The sequence below is a fragment of the Phyllostomus discolor genome, chromosome 13 (genome assembly GCF_004126475.2).
Source record: "Phyllostomus discolor isolate MPI-MPIP mPhyDis1 chromosome 13, mPhyDis1.pri.v3, whole genome shotgun sequence".
In the NCBI taxonomy this organism is placed as follows: domain Eukaryota; kingdom Metazoa; phylum Chordata; class Mammalia; order Chiroptera; family Phyllostomidae; genus Phyllostomus; species Phyllostomus discolor.
Window position 1 is genome coordinate 63,430,164 of NC_040915.2, and position 22,649 is coordinate 63,452,812.

A 22,649-nucleotide genomic window follows, 5' to 3' on the forward strand; every position below is an offset into this window, starting at 1 on the left:
ATTTTGTGAAATGTATTCTTAGCTAACTTGTTAAATCTCCTGTTGAGGTTATTTGCAAAGATTGTTGCAATAATCCCTACCGCCCTGTGTCCTTGTCCCTTTGCAATGCTTCTTACCTCTCCAGTAAAGAAGTGGAGTATTTTAGTGTCCCAGGTTCAATTCCCAGCCAGGGTACATTCCTAGGTTGCAGGTCATAACCCCCAGCAACCGCACATTGATGTCTCTCTCTCTCTCTCTCTCTATCTCCCTCCCTTCCCTCTCTAAAAATAAATAAATAAAATCTTTAAAAAAATTTTAAAAAAAAGAAGTGGAGTATTTTTCTGAACCCCTGGAAGCTAGGCTGCTTCGTAAATTGCTCTGACCCACAGAATTCGGGGGGAGTGACACTGTGGAGCTTTGAAGTCTAAGCCTCAAGAGGTTGTATAGCTTCTGCTCTTGACCTTGTAAAACACGGCTCTGTGACTACCATGTGAAGAAGCTCTGTCTAGCCATGGAGAGCAGTGAGAGAGCGGTTCTAACAGAATTCGAAAACCTACTGGCCAACAGCCAGTGTCCATCGGCACACCTGTGAGTGGGGCCGTGGTCAGCATCCAACTCCAGCTCGAGTTGCTAAGTGATACTGTCACGTAAGTGACTTCACACAACACCAGCAAATGCGTGGCCAGGCAGAGTCTGGCCCCAGTGACTGATACAAAGAATGTGTTGAAATAAAATGATTATTCTTTTTTAAGTCACTCAGTTTTGGACTGGTTTGTTACAGAGCCATGAGGAACTGAAGTATGCTGGTATTATGTCTAATAGTTTGCAGATTCTTCTGTGTTTTCTACATAGAAAAATCATATACTCTAAATATAATGACATTTTTGGTTTTTTATTTCCCACATTTATACATTTTGTTTCTTTCCTTGTTTTACCAGTACAATGCTGAGTACGAGGGGTGACTGTGATTTCCTGTTTTTCATCTTGTTGTTTGTACACCTTATTCTGAATAATTTCTTCACATACGTCTTCCAGTGAACAAACTCTCTTCATCTATACTTAATGTGTTAACTCTTTCATTTACACTTTATTTTAATACATTATATTTTTACTTATAAAAATTCTATTTTGTTTATTTTCAAACCTGGTCATTTTTGCTAGTCTCTGCCTGCTTGTTAATTTTTGCAATTCCGTCTTTTATTTATCTAATATAATTGCTTTCTATTTTATATCTGATAAGTCTCAGCATCTGAAGGCCTGGGGGTCCGAGTCCACTGCTTGTCAGTCTGCTGACTCCAACTCACAGCCAAGTGTTTCCTTCTGTGGTTGCTGACCTTTCCCTGCAAACTCACCTTTGGTTGGTCTCAGTCTCTGAAAATTTTAGGATACGCTTTTCTCCAGGGAGGATTTGCATTTTTATTGGAGAAACCTAGGATACTGCCGACTGGGGACCCTTTCCAGGATACCAGCTAATGCAGGAGTCTCGGGTTCGGCTCCCCCGCCTTGCCCCCGGTCCATGTCTAGTTTCTTCCACTGCAGGGCTGTACAGACATGTGTCCCTGGGTCACCCACGTCATGTGAGGGCTAAGGCCAAGCTCTCATACATGCTGCTCTTTCTGCCTGGAACATGTGCTCTTTCATCTTCTTTCCTTCTCCACCTGGTTAAGTAATCTTTCTATTGTAAGACTCAGTTCGGGCCTATTCTCCCCCTTGATGCCCCAACCTGGGTTAGACAGCACTCTCCTATGCTCCCAGAGCACCCTGCATCTGCCTCTGCCATCGCATCCGCCATCCTGTATTGTAACGATCTCCTTACCCATCCGTCTTCCTCCACGAGACCTCTTTGGGCAGGGGTCGTGGCAGAGTTAGGCTGTTTCTAACCCAGGGCCTGGTGCATAGTTGATTAACGAGTGTTGTTGAATAAATGAAAAGAATACCTGGATGGACGAATGGGTGAGTGACTGATGAGTTTGGAATGGACAGTTTGGGGGTTTGCAGAGAGGGTGAAGGATGGTGAAGGGAGAGAAGAAGAAAAGAGAAAAGGGAAATGGCTCGTGTTTGAAAGTTTGTTTTGCTCTCCTTGCTTAAGTGGAAGAAAGTTATCATTTCATTTCATCAACAGTTTATTGAGCATCCAGTATGTGCTAGGCACTCTGCTGGATGCTAGAAATACAAAGATGAAGATCCAAACAAAATAAAATAGAAACAAAACCGACTTCCTCACTCTCCTACCACCCCCAGTACGCCCCCCACGCCCACCCCAGGCAGATGTGGCTGGAGCCTGGGAAGCGGGGCCTGGGCCCAGGGATTCAGCAGCAGGAGGTGGAGCACAGCAGGGCTCTCACCTCCTCTCACACTAACCTCCACCCCTGCCTCTCAGGGCCAGCCAGCCCGTACCCCCTCTCCAAGTGCCGCACCTCTCACCTGCCTGAGCAACCTACCCTGCGTGTATCACCTCTGGATGAGGCACCTGGGGAGGTTAGGGGAGCAGTTCTGGTTAACCACGGGGGCTGCGCACCTGCCCAAATGAGCTGGGAGAGGAGCACGGGCATGGGCTGCTGGGCCTGGTGAGCTGACAGGTAAAGGTGGAGGGCCCAACTGGAAGATATTTTTGCCCTTGGGGCTGGGACAAGACTTGCTCCAGTGTGAAGGGTGGGGAACAGGGGCCTTGGGGATTGCTCTGTGAGGTGGTGGAGAGACAGAGCTGGAGCTTAGGAGGTTGAGGAGGAGCCAGGGATGCAAGGACCCCTACAGGCACCAGGGAATAGAGATCAGAAGACCCGGAAGGTCTCCTCCTTCAGCTTTTTAGTGACCCTCTTTCCTCACACAGTGGATTATTGTCTCTTCTACAAACTGTTCCATAGGCGGGGGCATGGGCAGGGCCTGGCTACACACTGGCCTGCCTCTCTGAGTTGTGACGTTGGTGTGGTTAGGGAGTCTGCCCTTCTCCTGTCTCTTGGGATCTGAGTATCTGGGAGTCGTGCAGGGAGGAGGCCGCAGGCCAAGGGCTGCATCATGTCTTCCTGACGACCTGGGGAGCAGTGAGCTTCCCCACCCCCACCTCCCAACTCCCCACTTCTCTGCAAAGTCAAATCTTATTCTCTGGAAGCTGGAGGGAGCCAACAGCCTTTCTGGGAAGAATGATTGTTTGAAAGGCTTGTTTTGTAAGGAACTGGGAGAAGGCATGGGTGTGAGGGCTTAAATACAGTCTTTCACTTCATCTAGCTGCCTGGGCCTGGGAGGGCGTGGGCATCCCCTTCCCTCAAGGGACAGACACAGGAAGAACGCTTCGGAACAGCGCCCCGCACACACTGGAACTGGCATTCAACCTCCGCTTAGTTCAGACGTGGTGCGTTTTGGGCAGATGGCCTCTCTCATTTGGGCTTGCCGGAAAGGGTGCCTGAGTCCTTCAAAGGGGAGGGAGATGCGGGGGGCGGGGGGGGGGGGAAGCAGGAGAGCTCCCTAGGGAGGGCACGGGACAGTACCAGGAGTTAGGTCACTGATGTTAGTTTCCCTAAGACCCTTGAAGGACTGGGCCGGATATGCAATAATCTATATGGTCCTAAGGGGTACAATCCGTATCCACCGGGAACACTGCCAGTGAACGGAATCAAACTCGACCCGGTTTCCTCCCCAAATCACTCCCCGGCGCCCCTCTGCGTCCCCCATCTGCACTCGCTCACCCACGTCCTCAGGTGAGACCCGTGCGCCCAGAACGAACGAACGCCCCAGCCGGGACCTCCCCTCGTCCCGCTTTGTGGCCTCTCCCACCTCCCCGGCGGCAGCGCACGGGCACCCGCGGGGGAGGGCGGGTCCCGGGCAGTTCAGGCGCTGATCCCCACCGGGCCGGCCTCGTCCTGCTCGCGGATCAGGCGCCCGCTCGCAGTCCGAAGCGCGCGCGAGCGACCCGGCGAGCCCGGGGCCCGGGACGGCGACGTGTGCGTCCGTCCTGGGGCCGGGGAGGGAACGGGCGAGCGCGGGTACCGGCGGGCAGAGCGCACGGGCAGCCCGGGTGAGCGGCCGGGGACTGCGGGTGACACGGAGTAGGCGGGCGGGCCGGGCTCCGTCGAGCTCCGGGCCTCGGTCGCAGGTTCCTCCTCCGCCTCCGGGGCGTCCTGCAAGAACATGCGCCAGGGTCAGCGCTCGAGGGCGCCAGGAACATCGACGTGAAGGACATAGTTCTCTACATCCTCCCACCTCTCGGAAGGTGGCAGACAGAGGCCTGATTTCCCTGGCTTTTTGTTTTGTTTTGTTTTTGTTTTCAATGCACGACACTTAGCGTGGTGCCTGGCGGGTAGTAGGTGCTCAGTAAATACTGAAATGCATTAACTTGAGTGCTTTGTCTCCTTATTGTCCCCTTTCCACCTGTCTCGGACAGCCTGGGGCAGAGTTAGTTATAGAATCGAGCTGGTGTCCGAAGACCTAGGCTGGAAGCCTGGACCTGCCGCTTAGTTCCTTCGTTCATCCTGGGCAGGTCATCTCACCTTCGTCGGCCGTATTTCTCTAATCTATAAAGGGGAGATGGCACGGATATTTCTCAGGTTACTCTGAGTTCTATTAAGGGATATCTGTGTGGTGTGGCTTCATAGCAGTAGGGCCCCCGTGCGTGTGAGACACCCGGCCCAGAGCGGCTCACCTTGTCCTTCAGGAGGTAGAGTGCCACGGGGTTCTTCCGCTCCTGCTCCGCGCTTCGGGGAAGGGCGTCTGCTGCAGAGGACAACGAATGGGGTCGCTGGTGGGGAACAGGCCCTCTCCCCACCAGTCAGCACTTATATTCGCTCCCCAACTGGCCAGCCAAGGCCCCACCACAACCTCCGCCAAAGGCTCCGGCAACACGCGGGCTCCTACCTTGGCCGCAGCGCTCCCTGCTCTGCAGTCTCCGCGCCGTTGGGGGGGGAAGGGGCCCTGCAGAGCCGGCCTCCTTGTGGCCCACTTCGGCCTTCTCCCAGCAGCCTGCTGGTCTGGGTGAGGACTGCACTGGCGAGTGGGCCGCCGGGAGCTCCCCTTCTGGCTTCAGGCTGTCATCATTCTGATCCATGTATTCCAGGGAGTTTTGCTTCTCCAGTTTCCTCTTCTTTCTGTAAACCCACCCAGCACCCCGTGAACAGAGCTGCCGAGTGTGAGCAGGAAGAAGTCTAGGGTGGGGGACATGGGCGGTGTGATGGCCGTGAAAGAGGCCTGATAACAGGAGGATGGGCTGGAATGAATCCCATCTAAGCTGTGTCCTGCCAGTTGCTAGCATGGTGACTATGGGCGAGCCATTTAACCCACGTGAGTGTCCTTGTCCTTATCTGTAAACTGCAGGTGGTCATACTTAAAAGGTAGCGCACTAACCCCAACCACAGTGCCCAGCCCACGAAAGGTGCCCTGCAAGTGGGACCATTGTTAACAGTGCAGAGCCGTGGGGGGCTGTGAGCGCAAGGGCTGGCTCCATTCACGGAACACACAGTGGTGAGAAGGTCTCCTGGAAAGAAGTGCACGGCCCTGGGAAGAAAGCCATTTAAAGAGACTTAAGAAGAAAGCTTGGGGTTGTGGATGGGAGGGTTGGGGTGCTCAAGGTGTGGAACTTGAGGAGTTACCCAGACTTTTTGGAGGGTTTCCAGCAGGCACAGACAGTCACCAAGGTCACAAGGAGGAAGATGCCTCCTGTGGACAAGATGATGTAGAGTGAGCTTCTTCCTAGGGAGAGAGAAAGGTGGAGCAGTGAGAGAGACTCAGAGGAGGCACCAGGTGGGGGGAGGAGAGCTTCCTGCAGGGGATGGAAGAGGAAGGGAGCCCTGGAGGCATGGCTGGCCCACGGCAGAGCGTGCCCAGAGCCCGCTCCCCGACCGTTGCCATCCTCAATGGAGAGTTGGCCCCATGTCTCTCTCCCTCTGTGCGGGTTGTCTGTAGCCCCTCATGGGCACCACCAGGGCTTTGAGTCCAAAGGGCGGGCAGGCAGAGGGACTCACTGTACACAGTGATTTTGATGGGCAGGCTGCGGCCCTGGCTGATGGGGTTCTCCACCACACAGCTGTACAGGTCGTCGTCCTCCATGAGCACACGGGTGATGGTGAGCACCTTTTGGTCAGGGGACAGGAGCATTCTTGAGTCATTGAGGAGGGGCTTGCCATCCTTCAGCCAGGTGTAGCTGGGCTTGGTGCCGTTCTCATGAGAGCAGTTCAGGGTGAAGGCTTCGCTGAGCTCCAGCACGGTGGTCGAAGCCACTAACACCTGTGGCCTCGAAATGGGCACTGAGCCCGAGGAGGGGAACCTGTGAGTCATGGGCCAGAAAGCTTCTCCCTTCCCCCTCTTAGCCACCTTCAACACCACACAACTCAGTTTGTGGTCAGAGAGGCCCTTCAGAGATCATTAGTCAAGTTCTTTACTGCCACCCACCCACCCACCCACCCAACCATTTACACATCCATCCATTTATTCATTCATTCACTCACTTATTTACCAGATATTTACTGAGCAACTACTAAGCACAGGAGGTACAATGCTGAACAAGACAGCCATGGTCCCTCCCCTCGTGGACCTTCCCTTCCCTTCTCCTCAAATACCTTTCCAAGATGCTTTAAACCAGCTCAGTATGGAACTACAAAGCCTAAGTCCCACTGTCCAGGTTCAGATATTGGCTCAATCACTTACTAGCTGCATGACTTGCACATGTTATTCAACCTCTTTGTGCCTCTCTTCTGTAAATGGGGATAATGATATTAATTGTCCCTAGATTGTTATGAGCATTAAATGAGCCGATATATGCAAAACCCTTAAAATAGTTTCTGGCAGGTAGCAAGCACTCTTATGGTGTTTACTGTATCTTCCTGTCTGCTAACTGCTAACATCCCAGGTGGTCTGGGTGCTGGCTTTCCCAGGCTCCAGCAGACCCTGCCCGGTCTCAGGCCTACCCCCTTCCCTGCCAGACCGTGTTACCATCGACAGTGAGGTTGATGGTCTTCTCCCCGGTGAAGGTGTCATCAGTAATGGAGATCTCGACCTCGTAGGTGCCCTCATCCGCCAGCTGTAGGTCACTGAGCAGCAGGGAGCCGTTCTCAAAGAGGCGGATGCGGTCTCGGTAGTCGGGCCGCAGGGTGCCAATGACCTCTGTGCCGATGGACTGTACCACGGTCACTGGCTTGTCCCTCTTCAGCTGCCACTTCACCACGGGCTTGTCGCTGCTGGTGCTGCTGTACTGCACGGAAAGCAGGGCCGACTTCCCCACCGTGCCATGGATCAGGCGGACCGGGCTGGTGATGTTCACCCCCTGCAGGGGCTCTGGGGACAGAGGCCAGAGGGCAGAGGGCGGCAGCATCAGACACTCAGCTCCTGCCCCACTCCCACCGTTAAGTCCTCTGATCTCTAAATGCCTCCCCGTCTGGGCCCATCACATCCGCCAGTCCTACCCTCTTGGTCTCTGCTGCCGTCTCTGCTCCCCCTGTGGCTGTGGGCCCCTCTGCTCCTCCGTCATCCCACACACCCATTCCATTGCCCTTAACCTTTCTGTCTCACTGGCCCTCTGCCTCTGGTACTTTCCCTCACTGCTCTGCTCTTGAGGAGGATTCCAGCTCAGCCACACTCTGCATGCTCCATTTATAGAAATATTTATTGAGCACTTGCCATGCACAAGATGCTGTTCTGTATCCTTGGGATACATCAAAGTGCAAAACAGATGAAGTCTTTATCCCATGTAACTTATAAGTTGTTACACCTTAGGGTGAATCTGTCAGGTTTTCTTCTTGGTTGGGAATTGGGAGAGTGGGGTTGGGTGGGGCCATGGAGAAAGTGTGGGGACAGAGATCCACAAAGAAAGGGGTGTGTCCCAGGACAGTGCCAATAGAGGGGGGTTTAGGGGCTGAAGACAACAGCCCCGCCCTCCAGTCAGACCAGCGGCCTCTGCCGTCCTTGCCTCAACTGCCGGTACCATCTTACCAGGCTGCCCAGTGCAGAGCGGCCTTGCAACTGGGTGGACGGTTTTGGAAATTCACCCCACCTCCAGCCCAATGTGTGTCATATCCCCTTTAGCAGAGGGATGTAGTGGGTGAAACCAGAAGTGTGGGGTCGGCAGGCCTTGTGAGCTTGGGCTCCACCAACCAGCTGGCTGGGTGGGTTTGGGCAAGTCACCTTTCTGGGCCTCACTCTCCTCGGTTAGAAAATAAGGAGAGTAACCGTAACGAGAGCAACTGCTGTGTCAGATTCACGGTGCAGAAACGTAGTGTGTGTGTCAGTTGTTGTGCAGCGCGGAGAACACAGAGATCGGGCCCCGAGTTGACCTGGGAGAAGTCACTCATGTGTTCGGGGCTCAGATTTTCCACAGGTCAAAGGAGTGGCGATCCACATGGTTCCACGGGTTTGTTTCCGCTGGTAATTCTGGGGTTTTACCAGCTCACCCCATGGCTGCCCCAAGGGCTGCCCCTTCCAGAGCCACGTCTCGCATGTCAGGGATGTCCGAAGCACTTTGGGGCCCGACAGGTGCTGTTTGTTGGTGTCACCTGACCTTGTACAGCAGAATCGCTGCCTGAAGAAGAGGCTTCTGAAGAAGATGTCACTTGGGAACGGGGCTGAATTTAGCTGGACAGGCACATGCATGTCAGGTCTCAGTCCCTCTGTGTCCCCAGCTGTCTCTTTGGACCGTCCCTGCCTCGGAAGTTCCCTCCATCTCCCTCCTCCCTATGTCCCACTCTGCTACTGTTGCTGTCTAGGCTTGGGAAGCCGTGCTGTCTCCTGCCATTCCTCGTTCCTCTTCTTGTGCGAGAGGACCCAGGCCAAACCCGGAGGCAATTAAACTAAAAGGTTAGTTATGGAGATCAATGTAAATTTAATTGAGTTCAATGAACATGTTCAATCTGTTTTTAGAACAAGTGTTTTGTTAAGTAGTGAGCTCATTGTTTTTTTGAAAGTGGTCGAGAAAAGGCCAGTTGACTATTCTTTCACGAATAGTCAACTGTGCCTCAGTTTCCTCCTCTGGATAATGAGGTGGTGGGACCACATGATCTTTAGGGGCCTTTCAACTCTGACATTCGTTACCTGCCCAGTAGACCAGAATCACAAAACCTTCAGTGTAGAAGCAACTATTCATGACTAAAGCCGCCATATGTGTAAATATTCTGTGCTTGTTGTTGAGAGGAGTCCATTTGGGGGAGGAGAATGGATAATTCAGTTTTTGTCAAACATTCTTATTAAAGGTATTTTGGTTCCCACAGAACCTTATATAAAAAATGAAAGAAATGGGATCTAGCTCCAGCTCCCCTGATTTGGAGCAGAAGGTGGTGGGTGCCCGAGTCCCGTCCTCCACACTAACTCGGAGAACTGCTGGGAATCCCTATGACTCCGTGGATCAGACTGAAAGCCGCCGGACCGTGTGATCCTTAGGTGTTCTTCCGGTTCTAATTTCTGCGATTATTGACCTGCCTGGCGACTGCTAGGTCCCAGAGTTGACTTGATTTAGAAAAGCAAGCTTTCAGTTTTCCCTAAATAGACAAATAGGCTTGGTTAAGTGTGACCTGGGGTGGCCACAAACAAAATCATTGTGCTCCCTAAGTCCATGATGCTGATGATCAAATAGTTGGGAAATGTCTAAGCCCCTCCCTCAGGACCCAGTCGGGAGCAGTGGGGTGTGCACGTGAGGGTCACCTCTGCAGAGACGTCCTGGGGCTGAGGAACCCCAAGTGCAAACTTTGAGGGTCCCATTTCCTCCTTCCAGGAGGCTGGGCAGTGACAGTCCCAGCCCCGAGAAAAAGTAGAAGGCATTCCCCCTCCCCCTTCTATCTTTGCTGGCTCTCTCTTGAGCTCTCCCCCCTCCCCCAGTACACAGTCTCCTACCCCATGCAGGGTCCTACTGATCCTTCTGTGATGTCTTTCGCCCTCAAGCCTGTTCTTTCTAGCAACTTAAACTTGATTTTTCAGGATGTAAACACTGGAGAAACTACAGCATATGGACTGCCCCAGGCCTTCCCCTCCTCTCGGTGGGAGCCTTCCCCCAGCCCAGGACCCGCAGGGGTGTGCCTGGGTGTTAGGAGGGAATGGACCGGTCTTTCTCAGAAGCTGACAAAGACAGCATTTTGCCCAGCAAACACAGTTTCCCAAAATTCTTGCCAAAAGTGGAGTCTGTATTAAGGTCAGGGTATCGCCACTTTCAAGGGACACAGAGAACTGGGACAGGCGCCAAAGCAGGACACAGGAACGAGGAAGTGGCTAACAACTGTGACCCGCCATAGGGATAGAAGGGACTAGCACTATTCAGTCTTGAGAAGTGATTAACTTAATTATTGTCCCCTAGTCTCTGAGGCGTCATTTTGTAGGAAGTTTCTCTTCCCACCGGAGGCTGAACAAAAGGAAACGGACATTTCGGCAAGATGTACCCGTCACCTCAAACAGTGCCGCACTGGGTCAGGTAGGTGGCCTTCCTCAAGTGACCTGCTGGGACACCAGGCTGTGTCACGCTTTAAAATATAAGGATATATCTGCCAATAGCCTTGGGTTCCCCTAACAGTCTCTTCCTGATCCTCTTTCCTTGGCAAAGGTTTCCATTTACTGGTATTTGCCTTAAATTTACCTTTTAAAAGTGTCAGGGAGACGGTGCTAAACATGTATCGCAGGGTTTGGTCTACATACACCTAATCCACAACCTCTAACACCGCAGACTGCAGCTATATCCCTTTCTCAGGTGAAGGATTTTTTTGTCCTGTTCGAATCTGTCTCCACAAGGAAGTCCCTCCATCCCCTTGGCCATCAGGGACACCCTTCTCTGGGCTTTCTCCCACTCTGTCATTTCTTTTTTGAGATGCGGTGACCAGAACCATATACAGTAATTCAAGGGCAGTACACGGCACTGTTTTCTAAAAGAAAAAATATTGCTTTCTGATTTTTTTCCCTTCAAATACAATTACTACATGCCAGTGGGGAGAGTACTAGTGTTGGACCATCTGCACTGCCCGGCTTTTTTCCCCCTTTATTCTCACCCAAGGACATTTTTTCACTGCAGAGAGAGAGAGAAAGAGAGAGAGAAAGAGAGAGAGAGACAGAGACAGAGAGACATCAGTGCAAGAGAGAAACATTGACTGGCCACCTTGAATATGCTCCCTGACCAGGGATTGAACCTGCGACCCCCTTGGTGCACAGAACACTGTTCCAACCAACTGAGCCACACTGACCAGGGCAGATTTTGGCTTTTAACACCCTCCCTAATGAGTGATGCTCTGAGCAAACAGCCCAGTCCCTGGTCCTGTAGCACCAAGTATTATTGTGTTGCATTCTTACGTTGTTCCTGTTGAGACCTACGAGGGTCCACAGAGTGTGGAATCACTTTAGATATCAACCACTTAGAAAGGTAGGAAAACCAAGGAGCAGAAATTGTGAAGAAGGCCTTTGGGATTCAGGATGAAAGCGAGTCTTGGTAGCTCCGAAGACAGCAGGCATTCAGTGGTGTGTAGCCAGCCAACAGAATCACAGTGGCGCACAGGGAGCTCCACGAGCCCTACGTTTGGGCAGCTGAACTCCACTGCCGTGCAGCTGTCCATTCCCCCAGGCTGACTTGTGAAGTTAACACAACGCCAAACAAAATTCTGGGACGTTTCCTTTGTGATACTGGTGCAGACAGACAAACAGATCAACAGAACAGAATGGGGAGTCCCACAACAGACGAGTATATAACCATCTGACTCAGGACGGAGGTGGCTTTGCCATGTAGTGGGGAAAGGATTTTTTCCCCAATAAATAGTGCTGGGCCATCTAGGCAAAAAGGTGAATCTTGACCCTTCACACCTGACACAAATATCAGTTCTAGATGGATTGGAGATCTAAGTGTGCAAGGTAAAGCAATAATGCTTTAAAAAGAAAAGGGAGGAGACTATCCCACAACCTGAGCACAGACACGGGTTTCTCAGAAAGAACACTAGCCTGCGGCACCCAGAAAAGAAGGACGTGACCTGTTGGATGCGATAAAAGCAAGAGCCTCTGTTCATCAGAAGACATCGTGGAGGCAGTGGAAAGACAAGCTGTAGAGCAGGAGACATTTGTCATACATGTGCAACAAGGAGTCATACCCAAAGTATATTTTTTAAATGTCTACAAATCAATGATTTTTTTAAAAATCCAGGAAACTCAATAAAAAATGGGCAAAGGACTTGGAATAGGTCTTTCACAAGAAAGGATATCCAAATGACTAATAAAAACTTGAAAAACATACAACTTCATTAATAACCATGGAAATGCGATTTTAAATCATAATTTGATACCACCTCAAACTCACTAAGATGGTTAAAGTGAAAGAGAAAGATATAGCTTTGGCTGGTGTGGCTCAGTGGATTGAGCGCTGGCCTGCAAACCAAAACGTTGCTGGTTCCATTCCCAGTCAGGACGTATGCCTGGGTTGCCAGCCAGATCCCCAGTTGGGAGCATGTGAGAGGCAACCGATCTATGTATCTCTCATACAATGATGTTTCTCTCCCTTTCTTCTTCCATCCCTTCCCCTCTCTCTAAAAGTAATACATAAAATCTTTTAAAAAAAGAAAAAGAAAGATACAGTTGTTGGTGGGAATGTAGACTGATGCCACCACTTTTGAAAACTATTTGACCCTATCTACTAAAGCTTAATACGTGCCTATAACTCAGCAATTCTACTCCTAGGTATATTCCCCAAAGAAAGGTGTGTGTCTGTTTACCAAAAGATACATACCAGAATATTTTAACAACTCTATTCATAAAGTCCCAAGCAGGAAAAGACATGGATGACTCTTACAAATATGGTGTTCAGTGAAAGAAACCAGACACAAAAGCATGCCTACAGATGATTGTGTTTCCATAAAGTACAAAGACAACCCTGGCCTGTGTGGCTCAGTTGGTTGGGGTGTCATGCTATGAACTGAAGGGTTATGGGTTCGATTCCCAGTCAGGGCACATGCCTAGGCTGCGGGTTTGGTAGGGGCATGTATGAGAGGCAGTCAGTCGATGTTTCTCTCCCTCCCTTCCCCCTTCTCTAAAATCCACGAGCATGTCCTCCGGTGAGGATAAAAAAAAATTAAAGCTCAAAGACATGCAAAATTAGTCTGTATTGGAAGTTAGGGTATCACTGAAGCCCTGGAGGGGAAGGCAACTGTAACTGAAATTGTGTGGGGTTCTTCTGAGGTGCTGAAGTGTTCTGTGTTCTGTTACTTAATTGTGGGCACTGATGATGTGAGTTCACTTCTTAAAGGTTTAACAAGCTGTATCCTTATGCTAAACGCATTTCCCTGTGTTTAATTTATAATTGAAAAACAAACAAACAAATGACAGCACCCTCAATGTGAAGGTGATAATCGGACTGAGAGAGGGGAACCTGAGCAAGGGACTTCTCACTGGGTCCTCAAAGAATGGAACAGTTACGGGATCCCAGAGAGCAATGCCTTGCAAACCAGAGTATCCAGGTTTATGGCATGTGGGTCTGTGTCTGTAAAATAGTGTCCTGGTCTCTAGAAAAAGCCTCACTTGCATGCTGCAGGAACGGGCTGTGATGAGTGTAGGAGAGCTTCGTCAGCCCGTATCAGAGCCAGGGCAGCAAGGCTGAGTGTCCCCTGTCTGAGGCTGCCTCGGTGGTCACTGCCACAACACAGGAGATTAAGGAGAATCTCTGGGAGCTGGGGTGACATGGTCCAAGCCCCCTTTGAGGCCAATCTTAAAAACAGTATTTCCCAATTGAACAACAATCAAATAATTTAAAAAATACGTTAAAAACCCAGTATTTCCCAGCCTCCTTTGCAGTTAGGTATGGCCAGGTGACTGAGTTCTAGCCAACGAATGAGTGGAAGTGATGGGTACCACTATAGGCTGGTTTAGGGCCCCCTCAGCCCCATTTTTAAAACTCTCTAAGTGAAAGAAATGGAGACGAACCTCAGGGGGACCACGGGGAACACATGTCACAGTTGACAGAGCTCCATCGGCTTGGTCCCTGAAAAGCTCCCTGGAGCAGCATCCTTCCTTACCCCAGGCTTAGCCTGGGACTCCATGGTTCATGGCAAGGTCTTAAATTTTGGAATTTATTTGTCACAGAAGTTGGCATTTTCCTAACTGATATATTGATGATGGCAGAAATGTCCAATAGAACCTCAGCTCTTTGTTGCTGAGTTCACAGCAGTACAATGGCCTGAGCCTGCACTTACCCCTTACCTGTCATGGGTCATATCTCATATCTTATTAGCATAGTTTATATCTAGAATTTTTTGCTATATTCAGTAAGTTACATTCTCCCACAGTCACCTTTTGTTTTTGCCCAGTCACACAGACAAACATCTTTCTATAGTTTTTTCCCTCTCCTTTGATGGCCGGAAGCAGTTAGGGTCGTCTCTGATTTGTATATTGCACGCGCACTTCCCATTCCCAATACCCTGTCTCCAAACCTGCAGCTCCCGTGGTTCCCTCAAGTCATTGTAACTCCCACCGAGGCTGGTCTCAGCAAGGCTAACAGTAACCCCTTGAACACCATACCTAACGGACCCTTTTAGGTCCTCGTTGCACTGGGTCTCTTTGATGCCTCTGATGTAGATTTTCCAGGACACTCTCAACTCCCTTCTCTTCCTGGGCACCACAGTCGGGCAGCTCTCCTTCTGTCCGTGGGACTGTTCCTCCTTGGTCTCCTCAATGGGACTTTTTCCCTCCACAAATCTTGGTGTTACTCAGGGTGCAGTTTTCAGCCCATTTTCTCATCCTGGCTGCTATTATGCAGTCTCATGGTTTTTGAATCTTCCCTGTGGGCTGACAGCTTCCAAATGCCTCTCATCAGCCCTGACTTCCCTGTCCCCCGGCTTCAGGCTCATTAACATTTCCTCACAAGTGTGTCATAGGCATGCCAACATTGACATGGACAATATGAATTATTGTATCCTCAGTGTTGTCCCCCTTGTTTGTTTATGGTTTCACACGGAAACCTTGCCCTCTCTGGATCCTCCCACTTCTGACTTTCCCTCCCAAATATTACCTCAACATGTCTCATTCCCTCTCTCTTTATTCTAACCTAGCCCACGTTGTTTCTCTCCTGAACTATTGCATTAGCCTTGAATTGTGTCCCCTCAAATTTATATGTTGAAGTCCTAACTCCCAGCACCTCAGAATGTGACCTTATTTAGCAGCGGGGTCATCGCAGAGGTAAATCAGCTGAGGTCATACTGGTGGGCCCATAATCCAATGACTGGTAGCCCTATAAAAAGGGTAAATTTGGCCCTGGCTGGCATAGCTCAGTGGATTGAGCACTGGCCTGTGAACCATAGGGTCACCGGTTCAATTCCCAGTCAGGGCACATGCCTGGGTTGTGGGCCAGGTCCCCAGGTGGGGGTGCATGAGAGGCAACCACACATTGATTCTCCCCATCTCTCTCTTCCTCCCTTCCCCTCTGTCTAAAAATAAATAAAATCTTTAAAAAGCGGGGGGGGGGGGGGGGGATTTGGACACAGACAGGAGCACAGGGAGAATGTCAGGTAAAGATTGTAGTTATGCTGGCACAAGCCAAGGAATGACTGGAAGCAGAGAGTTCTAGAACAGATTCTCAAACTTTTAGTCTCCAAAACTGAGACAGTAAAGTTCTGTTGCTCAGCCCTCCCGCTTTGTGGGCTGCATTAGCGCCACCCTAGGAAACGTACACAGCGTTCCTTTTCCATCTCGTTTGCCCCCAGTTTCCCCGCCGACGCCTCACTGCAGAGTGAGCCGCCCACAGTCCACGTCTGGCCCTGCCAGTCCCCAGACCGAAGCCTTTCCGTGCCTCCCTACTCCATCGCCTGCGGACCGCACTCCAATGAACTTACTGCTGTCCACTCAGCTCACTCCTCTCCAGCAAAGGAGAGTGCTGGGCTGTTCCCAGGCACAGGCTGCCGTTGCAGGCTGCCGACCGTTGCCCATTTTCCCAACTACAACGCCCACTCCTGCCACCCCCACCTATTTTTCTGCTCCTTCGGAATTTAGTGCAGACATTCCCAGGTGACCCCTCCTGCCATTCCCCCAACCCCGCCTGCACCACCAGCATCGGTTCCCGCCGGGGCAGGTGACCTGTCTCGGGTCCTAGGCACCTTCTTCATACCTGACTCGTAACAGTTTCTGTGTCTCTATTAAAGTGATCTCTGCATCTGTTCGCCCAACCAAATTGTGAATTCCTAGGCTCTCCAGAATGGTGTGTGCATGTGTGTGTACATAAACAAATATACTTAAAATAAGGTGAATTCTCCCAATAGTTGGCAGGAGGGGCCTAGGAGGCAGGTGTCTACGGTATGGGGCGAGTTATGGGTAGGTCGGTGTTCATTTCCAAAGTCGGGAGGCTCGTTATCTCTAAACGTCTTCCATCTCTTGCTGTTTTACACTCAAAAGAGCCAAGGTGGGGGCTGGGGAAGCACAAAACCAGGAGTCCCCCACCCCTTCCAGCCCCACCGTAATCCTTGGAAAGAACAGCCGAACTGGCCTGTGCCAACAAGACACCCTATAAGAAATGGCCCGTTGCCCTTCATCTGATGTGCTGAATGCCGTGGGAGCTCCAAAGTCATGCAGCCCGGTGGGGGAGTGGGCAGGGGCCGGGCGGCAGGCAGCAGAATGAAGAAATACATTCAACACTAATGCCTGAATTCACTGAGATTCTTCCCACGGTGGCAGCTCTCTCCCCTCCTCCCGTCCTGGAGGCATTCTGGCCCCGCACGCTCCCCTCCCTCACCTTTGAAAGCCCCGGTCCCTTCTCCGAACCCTTTCTTACCCTTCTGGGCTCTTACCTGTCTGGATCAGGAGAAGGTAGACAAAAGGAGTGAGGCGCAGGGCGCTGAAGGCTCTGGACAGGGCTCCCCTTTCTCTCCTCATTTTGGGTGGCGTTCTCCAGCTCTGGTGCAGACAATTAGCATGATTTCTTCACTCTGGGCACGTCCCTTTGTACCACTCGGAGTTTCTCTGCCCGAGCACAACCCTGCCAACTTCCCTCTGAACACACAGAGCTCTGTGTGTTGTTGGGCTTGTTCTTTCTTCTCCTTCAGACCTGGCATTTTCTAGTGTCAAAGCCCTACATCCCCAGTTTGGAAGCGGGTATCTGCTGAGGAGATCATCTCCAGCGGGGGTGCCAACCTGATGGGTCCCGGGGGCCCGGCATTTCTTCCCTGTCTGTGCTGAGCCCCACGCCCGGGGGAGATGAGGAGTGGGGCTAAATACGGACTGGGCCAGGACACACGCTAAACTGGACCTTGTGTCCCAACCTATCCTGTCTCCACCGCACACTCCTTATTCCCGAGAAGGAGAGTGTGTGCCAGGAACAGCCCTCCAAAGGATTTTCAGTAGGGAAGGGTAGGAGCTTTTCAAAGGCTGGGGAATGAGCCCTGACTGCTGCGGCTCCTTTGGTTGGGTGTCACCCCGCTGAGCGAAGGGTCACCGGTTTGACCCTTGCACATGCCTAGGTTGCAGGTTTGGTCCCCAGTCAAGGCATGTATGAGAGGCAACCGATCGATGTTTCTCTCCCTCTCTCCCTCCTTTCCCCTCTCTCAAAAAATAGATAAATAAGTAATTTTTTAAAAAGCAGCTGGGGAATGAGAGATTCCAGAGAACTGCTAAAGAAAGAAAAACCCTTGTTCCACCCCAGAGGAAGAAGACTGGACCATGGCCTGAATTCTATTATTTTCATACATGTCTAGATGAAAGAACCCTACTTGGGGTTCTCTTTCTTACCCTAGAATCATGCAGATGCTGGGGACCTCTCCCCAGAAGCCCCTCTGTTCATTCCCCCCGGCCTCCAGCTAATTTTCTACAACACGTCAGAGCAAGGCTAAGGTGGCTCCAGGACAGCCAACCTCCTGGGGCTCTGTCACCTCCTTTTGTCTCCAGGCTTTGATAAGGAGAGTCACCCTAGCTTTGGCCTGCCCCCTCACTACCATGTCCACCATCCTCAGGAGGGCCATCAGTAGGACGGACGCCTGCTAACCACGCCATCTCGGGGCAGGCCCACCACCCTAACCCTCGATTCACATCCGTGAAATGGGGAAACAGTAGCCCCCGTGTAGGAGTTGTTGGGCGTACTGATAAAGCTTTGGTTCAGAGAGTGCCTAGGGAATTCTTCACTACAAAGACATTATATACTTTTAAAAAAATGCCTTAAAATTGTGTTTATTCCTGTAGGGAATCTTTGTATTGTAATGAGACCAACGTTCACAGCTCCCCTCTTGGTCATCTCTAACCCTCATCTTAGTTCTATGGTGGTTACCTCTCAGAAAATACTCACTTTGTGTCCTGGAGAAAGTCCGAGCAGGCTGGGTTTCTAGAACCAAAGACCCACCGCCTAATGAGCCAAAGGATGGGGAGAAGAGCTGGGAAGCATTGGCTTTGAACTTCACAGAGGAACTCCAAGAAACATTCTGATTTACGCGAATAAGGTTTTTTTCCCCTTTTGTGTTTCTGTGTCTGTAACTTTTCCCTGGACAGCTCAAGGCCCCCGCCTGCCTCTGGAAGAGCTAACATTGCTTCAGCCAGTAAACAACAGAAAAGAGAAAGTTACTCTCCAGCTTCTGACATAGTATTTTAGAGTCGGTAGCAAAAAACGCCCTGAAAGCCAAGCTCTGTAAGGGACAAAAGGACATTTTAACTTCTTTTATCTACCCCTTTGAAGTAGCGTAGAACAATGGCCTTAGGACTGGATAACAGAGTTCTCATACAGGACAATAGACAAATGGCCTCTTTTGTTTGTTGATGGCCAGGCCTTAAGGGTTATTGTTTGAGGGGACAAGGAGTATATAACTTTCAGGGAATAGCCTGAAGTCTGCCTTTTTTAAGCCTGAAGACTTTGGAAAGAAAAATGCGATAGAGGAAGACCAAAGAGGATTGTAAATTCTCAACATCCCCCTTCCCCTGCCCTAGAAATGAACTTAAGGCCCCTTATACCCTCCTTCCACCCATGCAGGAGGCACTTGCAGAGTATGCAAGTGCCTCCAGTGCCCAGGGCTCCCTTGAGGGGACCCGCATGAGTTGAGAGGGTCAAGAACTGGCAGAGGGCTAACTTGGAGCAAAGGGGCCACACTGCGCAGGCAACGACGGGGGCCACCAGTGCCCTGCTGGGCGTCGTGCAAGCAGCTGCTCAGACCAGGGCGCCACCAGACTCCTGCAGAGACCAGTGGGAACCCTGAAACAGCCACATAGGTCTGGGAACATTGTCTCTGTTACTGAAAGTTCACCAAAGCCATATCGCCTGTACTCATGCCCACCCTCCCTAGAGAGGAGCTGGGTGGGGGGAGGGAATGGGAGAGACCGACTGGAGCAATTGCCAGTGTTGCTTCCTCAGGGGAATGTCCAAGGGGTTGTCAGACTGAGCTTCTCAGGACGGATTAACGTTTCGTTTTCCTCTGTGGGCCCAGGGGGTGGGAGCTCATGGGAAGCTCGAAGCAGCTTCGAAGGCACGGAGGTACCACAGGTCCTTTGCACTTCTGAGTGGAGTAGCAGCAATTTTGCAATCCTGTTTCACCTATTTTTAAGATGAGTAGACCTATAGAAGTTTAATTTTAATTTTATTTATCCTTACCTGAGGACATTTTTTCATTGCTTTTAGAGAGAGAGGAAGGGAGAGAGGGAGAAACATTGGTTGGGTGCCTCCTGTGTGTACCTGTCCCGGGATCAAACCTGCAACCGAGCTACGTGCCTTTACCAGGGACTGAACCCACAACGTTTTGATGTATGAGGCAACACTCCAATCAACTGAGCCACCTGGCCAGGGAAACATTACTTTTTTTAACTTCAAAAGTGTATTTATACTTGTCAGTCTGCCTGTCCAACTTTTGAATCCCAAAGTGTGGTTACTGCAGCCATCTCCTCATTAGCCCGGGAAATTCTCTGGGGCAGAACTGTAATTCTTCGCTCACACGGGTCTCCTCGCAGGGCCCAGTTTCGGGCTCCACACAATGTGGCTGCTGAAACAATGGTGCAGACAGACTGTGTGCCCGACAGCAGTCGTGGCCTTGCTGGGTTGGGGCTCGTGCCCCCTCCCCCTCTGAGCATTATGACAGACGCATTTCCAAGGGCACTGTCCTCTCCCGGGCAGCACCACCCAGTCTTCTGGGCCCTTCTGCTGTACACGGTTGCTTCAGGCCACTCCGAATTTGGCACCCCTCTGGGACTCTGGGATCCTGACTCCTCATCCCTGCACCGGGGCAGCCCTGGCCTGCTGCCCTCGGACGTCTGTGCTGAGAACTCAGACGTGGCCCTGAACTCAGAATGGAGCTCCCACCCCAACACACACACACACACACACACACACACACACACACACAGATGATATATAAGTAACTACTGATTTTAATAACTCTTCTGTTAGATTGCAGGATGTCTCCACCCACTCGGCCTGTTCCTTTGTTTCCAGGCTCCAGGAAGAATGTTCTGGCACTGACATTTCTATGAGAGAGGTTCTGGCCTTACTAATGCCATGACATCAGGGGTGACTTTTATAGATAGCATGTCCCCCCCACTTCTTTTTTCACTTCCTGTTATTGAGTCATATCTGTTTCCTCCCCTAAACTGTAAATAATTTTTCATAGCAGAGTGAAAAAAGAAACCTTCCGACAAAGGACACCCAAATGTCTCTTCCAGAGGGAACAGTCTTTAGCAAGAAAAATATTCAGATATGTCACATGGAGTGGAGGGTAAGGTCTGAAGCACAAAGAGTGAAGGAGCAAAAAGATAAACCACTGTGCGCTGGAAATAAACAGGAATGTGGGGGCGGGGAAGACTAGAGGAGGGAAATGAAGCAGGGAGAGGAGAGGGGTGAGCAACAGGGAGGGGAGCCGAAGCAAACTGACAAGACGAAGAGCTTGCATTGCTCCACTGTAAAACCCTGCCTTTTCTGTCTTCTTCAAAACTTTCTGAAAAGTTTACCGCACAGTAATGCAGCATGTGTGCGTGCTTCTGGCAGAGGGAATACAGCTAAAGATAGCGTAGCCTCTCCCTGGATTAGGTTGTGTTATGTGAGACCCAGACTTAGCAGCCCCGCAAGAGAGAGGCGGTCCAGTTGGTGATACGACTGCCATGTTGCGAAAGGGCCCCAGGGCAGCAAAGGCCGGTAGCCTCGAGTTGCCGAGAGCAACCCTCGGCCAACAGCTGGCAAGATCATAGGGACCTCAGTCCTAAATCACAAGGAACTGCATTCTTCTAACAACCACACCAGTTTGGAAGAGGATCCGAGCTCCAGAAAGGAACACCCAGCCACCGACACCTGAGCTGAAGACCCACCAAGCTGTGCCTGAGCCCCTGGCCCACAGAAACTGTAAGATGCTAAATACATGTTCTTTCAAGTTGCTAAACTTGTGGTATTCTGTGATGCAGCATAGAAAACTAGTACAGGTGAGAGAGAGAGATTATATCCTGTGAAGCAAAAATTAGGAGTCAGAGGTTGTCCTGAGAGCCCAGGACTTTGGAATTTGGAGCCATAGCAGTTATCTTAGTTTGAATCCCAGAGGCAGACTCTGAGGCAAGAAGTTACTCAGTTTATTCAAAGGTGAGTCCAGTAAAACCAGGTAGTATATTGGGAAAATGAGACGTGGAAGGGAAGGAAGCCAATAAAGACTGCATATCAATCAAATTAGTATCCTGAGCAGCTGCAACTTAATCCTTTCAGGGCACTCAGAGAGACAGTGCAGAATGTGCTTCAGAGTCATCCCATCCAAGGGGCCAGGGAGCTGTCACATTAGTCCCCATCGGCTCTCAGGTGTAGCTGAGGGATGCTTCTGGCGGGTGAAGCGAGGCTAATTCCCCAGACCACTGACATGGAGGTATCTTGCTCAACTTTCCCTCCTCTAACTTCTCTCAGTGTGCTTACACACGAGTGAGTGTGTGTGTGCATGTGTGCGTGCACATGAGCGTGTGTAAGCCCCTCCTCACTTTACTCTGTCAGGCACGTGATATCTATTTATTTATTTAATTCTCCCAATACTCCTTGTAGGTAGAGATTATATAACCCCACTTTACAAAGAGGGAAACCTAAAATTTCAGGATTCTAGCCACTTGCAAAGGTCCTATAGATACCGCGTGGCAGAACTTGGACTAGGAATCCTGCTGATCACCAGCAGAGCTTAGGCGTCTGACCGACCGCCTCCCCGACTCTCAGTGGGAAGCCGCCCTCCCGAGTGTGTGAGTCTCAGGCCTGGCCTAACCTTTCACCCCCCCTCCCCCATATCTAGATATCTACTCTCCGACTAAGCTCCATGCTGGCGGGTGGCCTCTCTGCCCACTCCTCGTGCCCCCTACTGCTGCTGAGATTCCCTTTGATTCTTTGTTCCATAAACCTGTATGTGACTGGTGCCAGTGTCATCCCTGCCATAAGTTCAGTTTGCCAGGATGGAGAGAGAGGAAGGTCCCAGGAGGCCAATGTCAGCCAGAGAGTTTGCCGAGCTGTGGCATTGCCTGGGAAACAAGCAGTGTGTGAGGCTTTGTGCTGAGAGGGGGCAGGGCCTTGCTGCTCCAGCAGCCACCAAACAAGAGAGATTAGCTAGCTCTCTTTGGAACAAAACAACTTTTTGTGGGCCTGCACAGTGAGGAATGGCCCTCCCCGAGAGCATTTTTTCTTTCCTTTTGCTTTTTTAAAGTTCTCCTAGGTAGCCCTACTCTTGCTCGCTGATGAGAAACATCAAATAGAAAGCGGAGATCAAGTCAAAGGCTCCTCCTGCCTTTCCATAGCCTCATCCTGAACACTGGTCTGGCTGCCTGCAGGTGTCTGTAAGTGTGAG

The 22,649-nt window shown here is 50.9% G+C and overlaps 1 protein-coding gene across 2 annotated transcripts; it reads right to left on the reverse strand.

Moving 5' to 3' along the window:
* Positions 1–2,084: 2,084 nt before the first annotated feature.
* Positions 2,085–17,113, reverse strand: HEPACAM (hepatic and glial cell adhesion molecule). Of its 2 annotated transcripts, none has more exons than XM_036013881.1 (7): positions 16,680–17,113; positions 6,898–7,239; positions 5,931–6,212; positions 5,559–5,658; positions 4,828–5,057; positions 4,616–4,683; positions 2,085–4,094 (listed from the first exon to the last, which is right to left on the reverse strand). In XM_036013881.1, the coding sequence occupies exons 1-7, from the start codon at positions 16,762–16,764 to the stop codon at positions 3,804–3,806; spliced, it is 1,398 nt and encodes a 465-aa protein (XP_035869774.1). In that variant the 5' UTR covers positions 16,765–17,113; the 3' UTR covers positions 2,085–3,803. The 2 variants fall into 2 exon arrangements, with proteins under 2 accessions (XP_035869774.1, XP_035869772.1); XM_036013879.1 differs by having other exon boundaries at positions 4,616–4,686.
* Positions 17,114–22,649: the final 5,536 nt, after the last annotated feature.

Excerpts from the sequence above, each read along its gene's own strand:
- HEPACAM (XM_036013879.1), bottom strand. The coding sequence starts at position 16,764 with ATGAGGAGAGAAAGGGGAGCCCTGTCCAGAGCCTTCAGCGCCCTGCGC. Across the intron at positions 7,240-16,679 it reads CCTTCTCCTGATCCAGACAG|AGCCCCTGCAGGGGGTGAAC; the intron begins GTAAGAGCCCAG and ends CTCTGTCCCCAG. Across the intron at positions 5,058-5,558 it reads AAACCCTCCAAAAAGTCTGG|AAAGAAGAGGAAACTGGAGA; the intron begins GTAACTCCTCAA and ends GTGGGTTTACAG.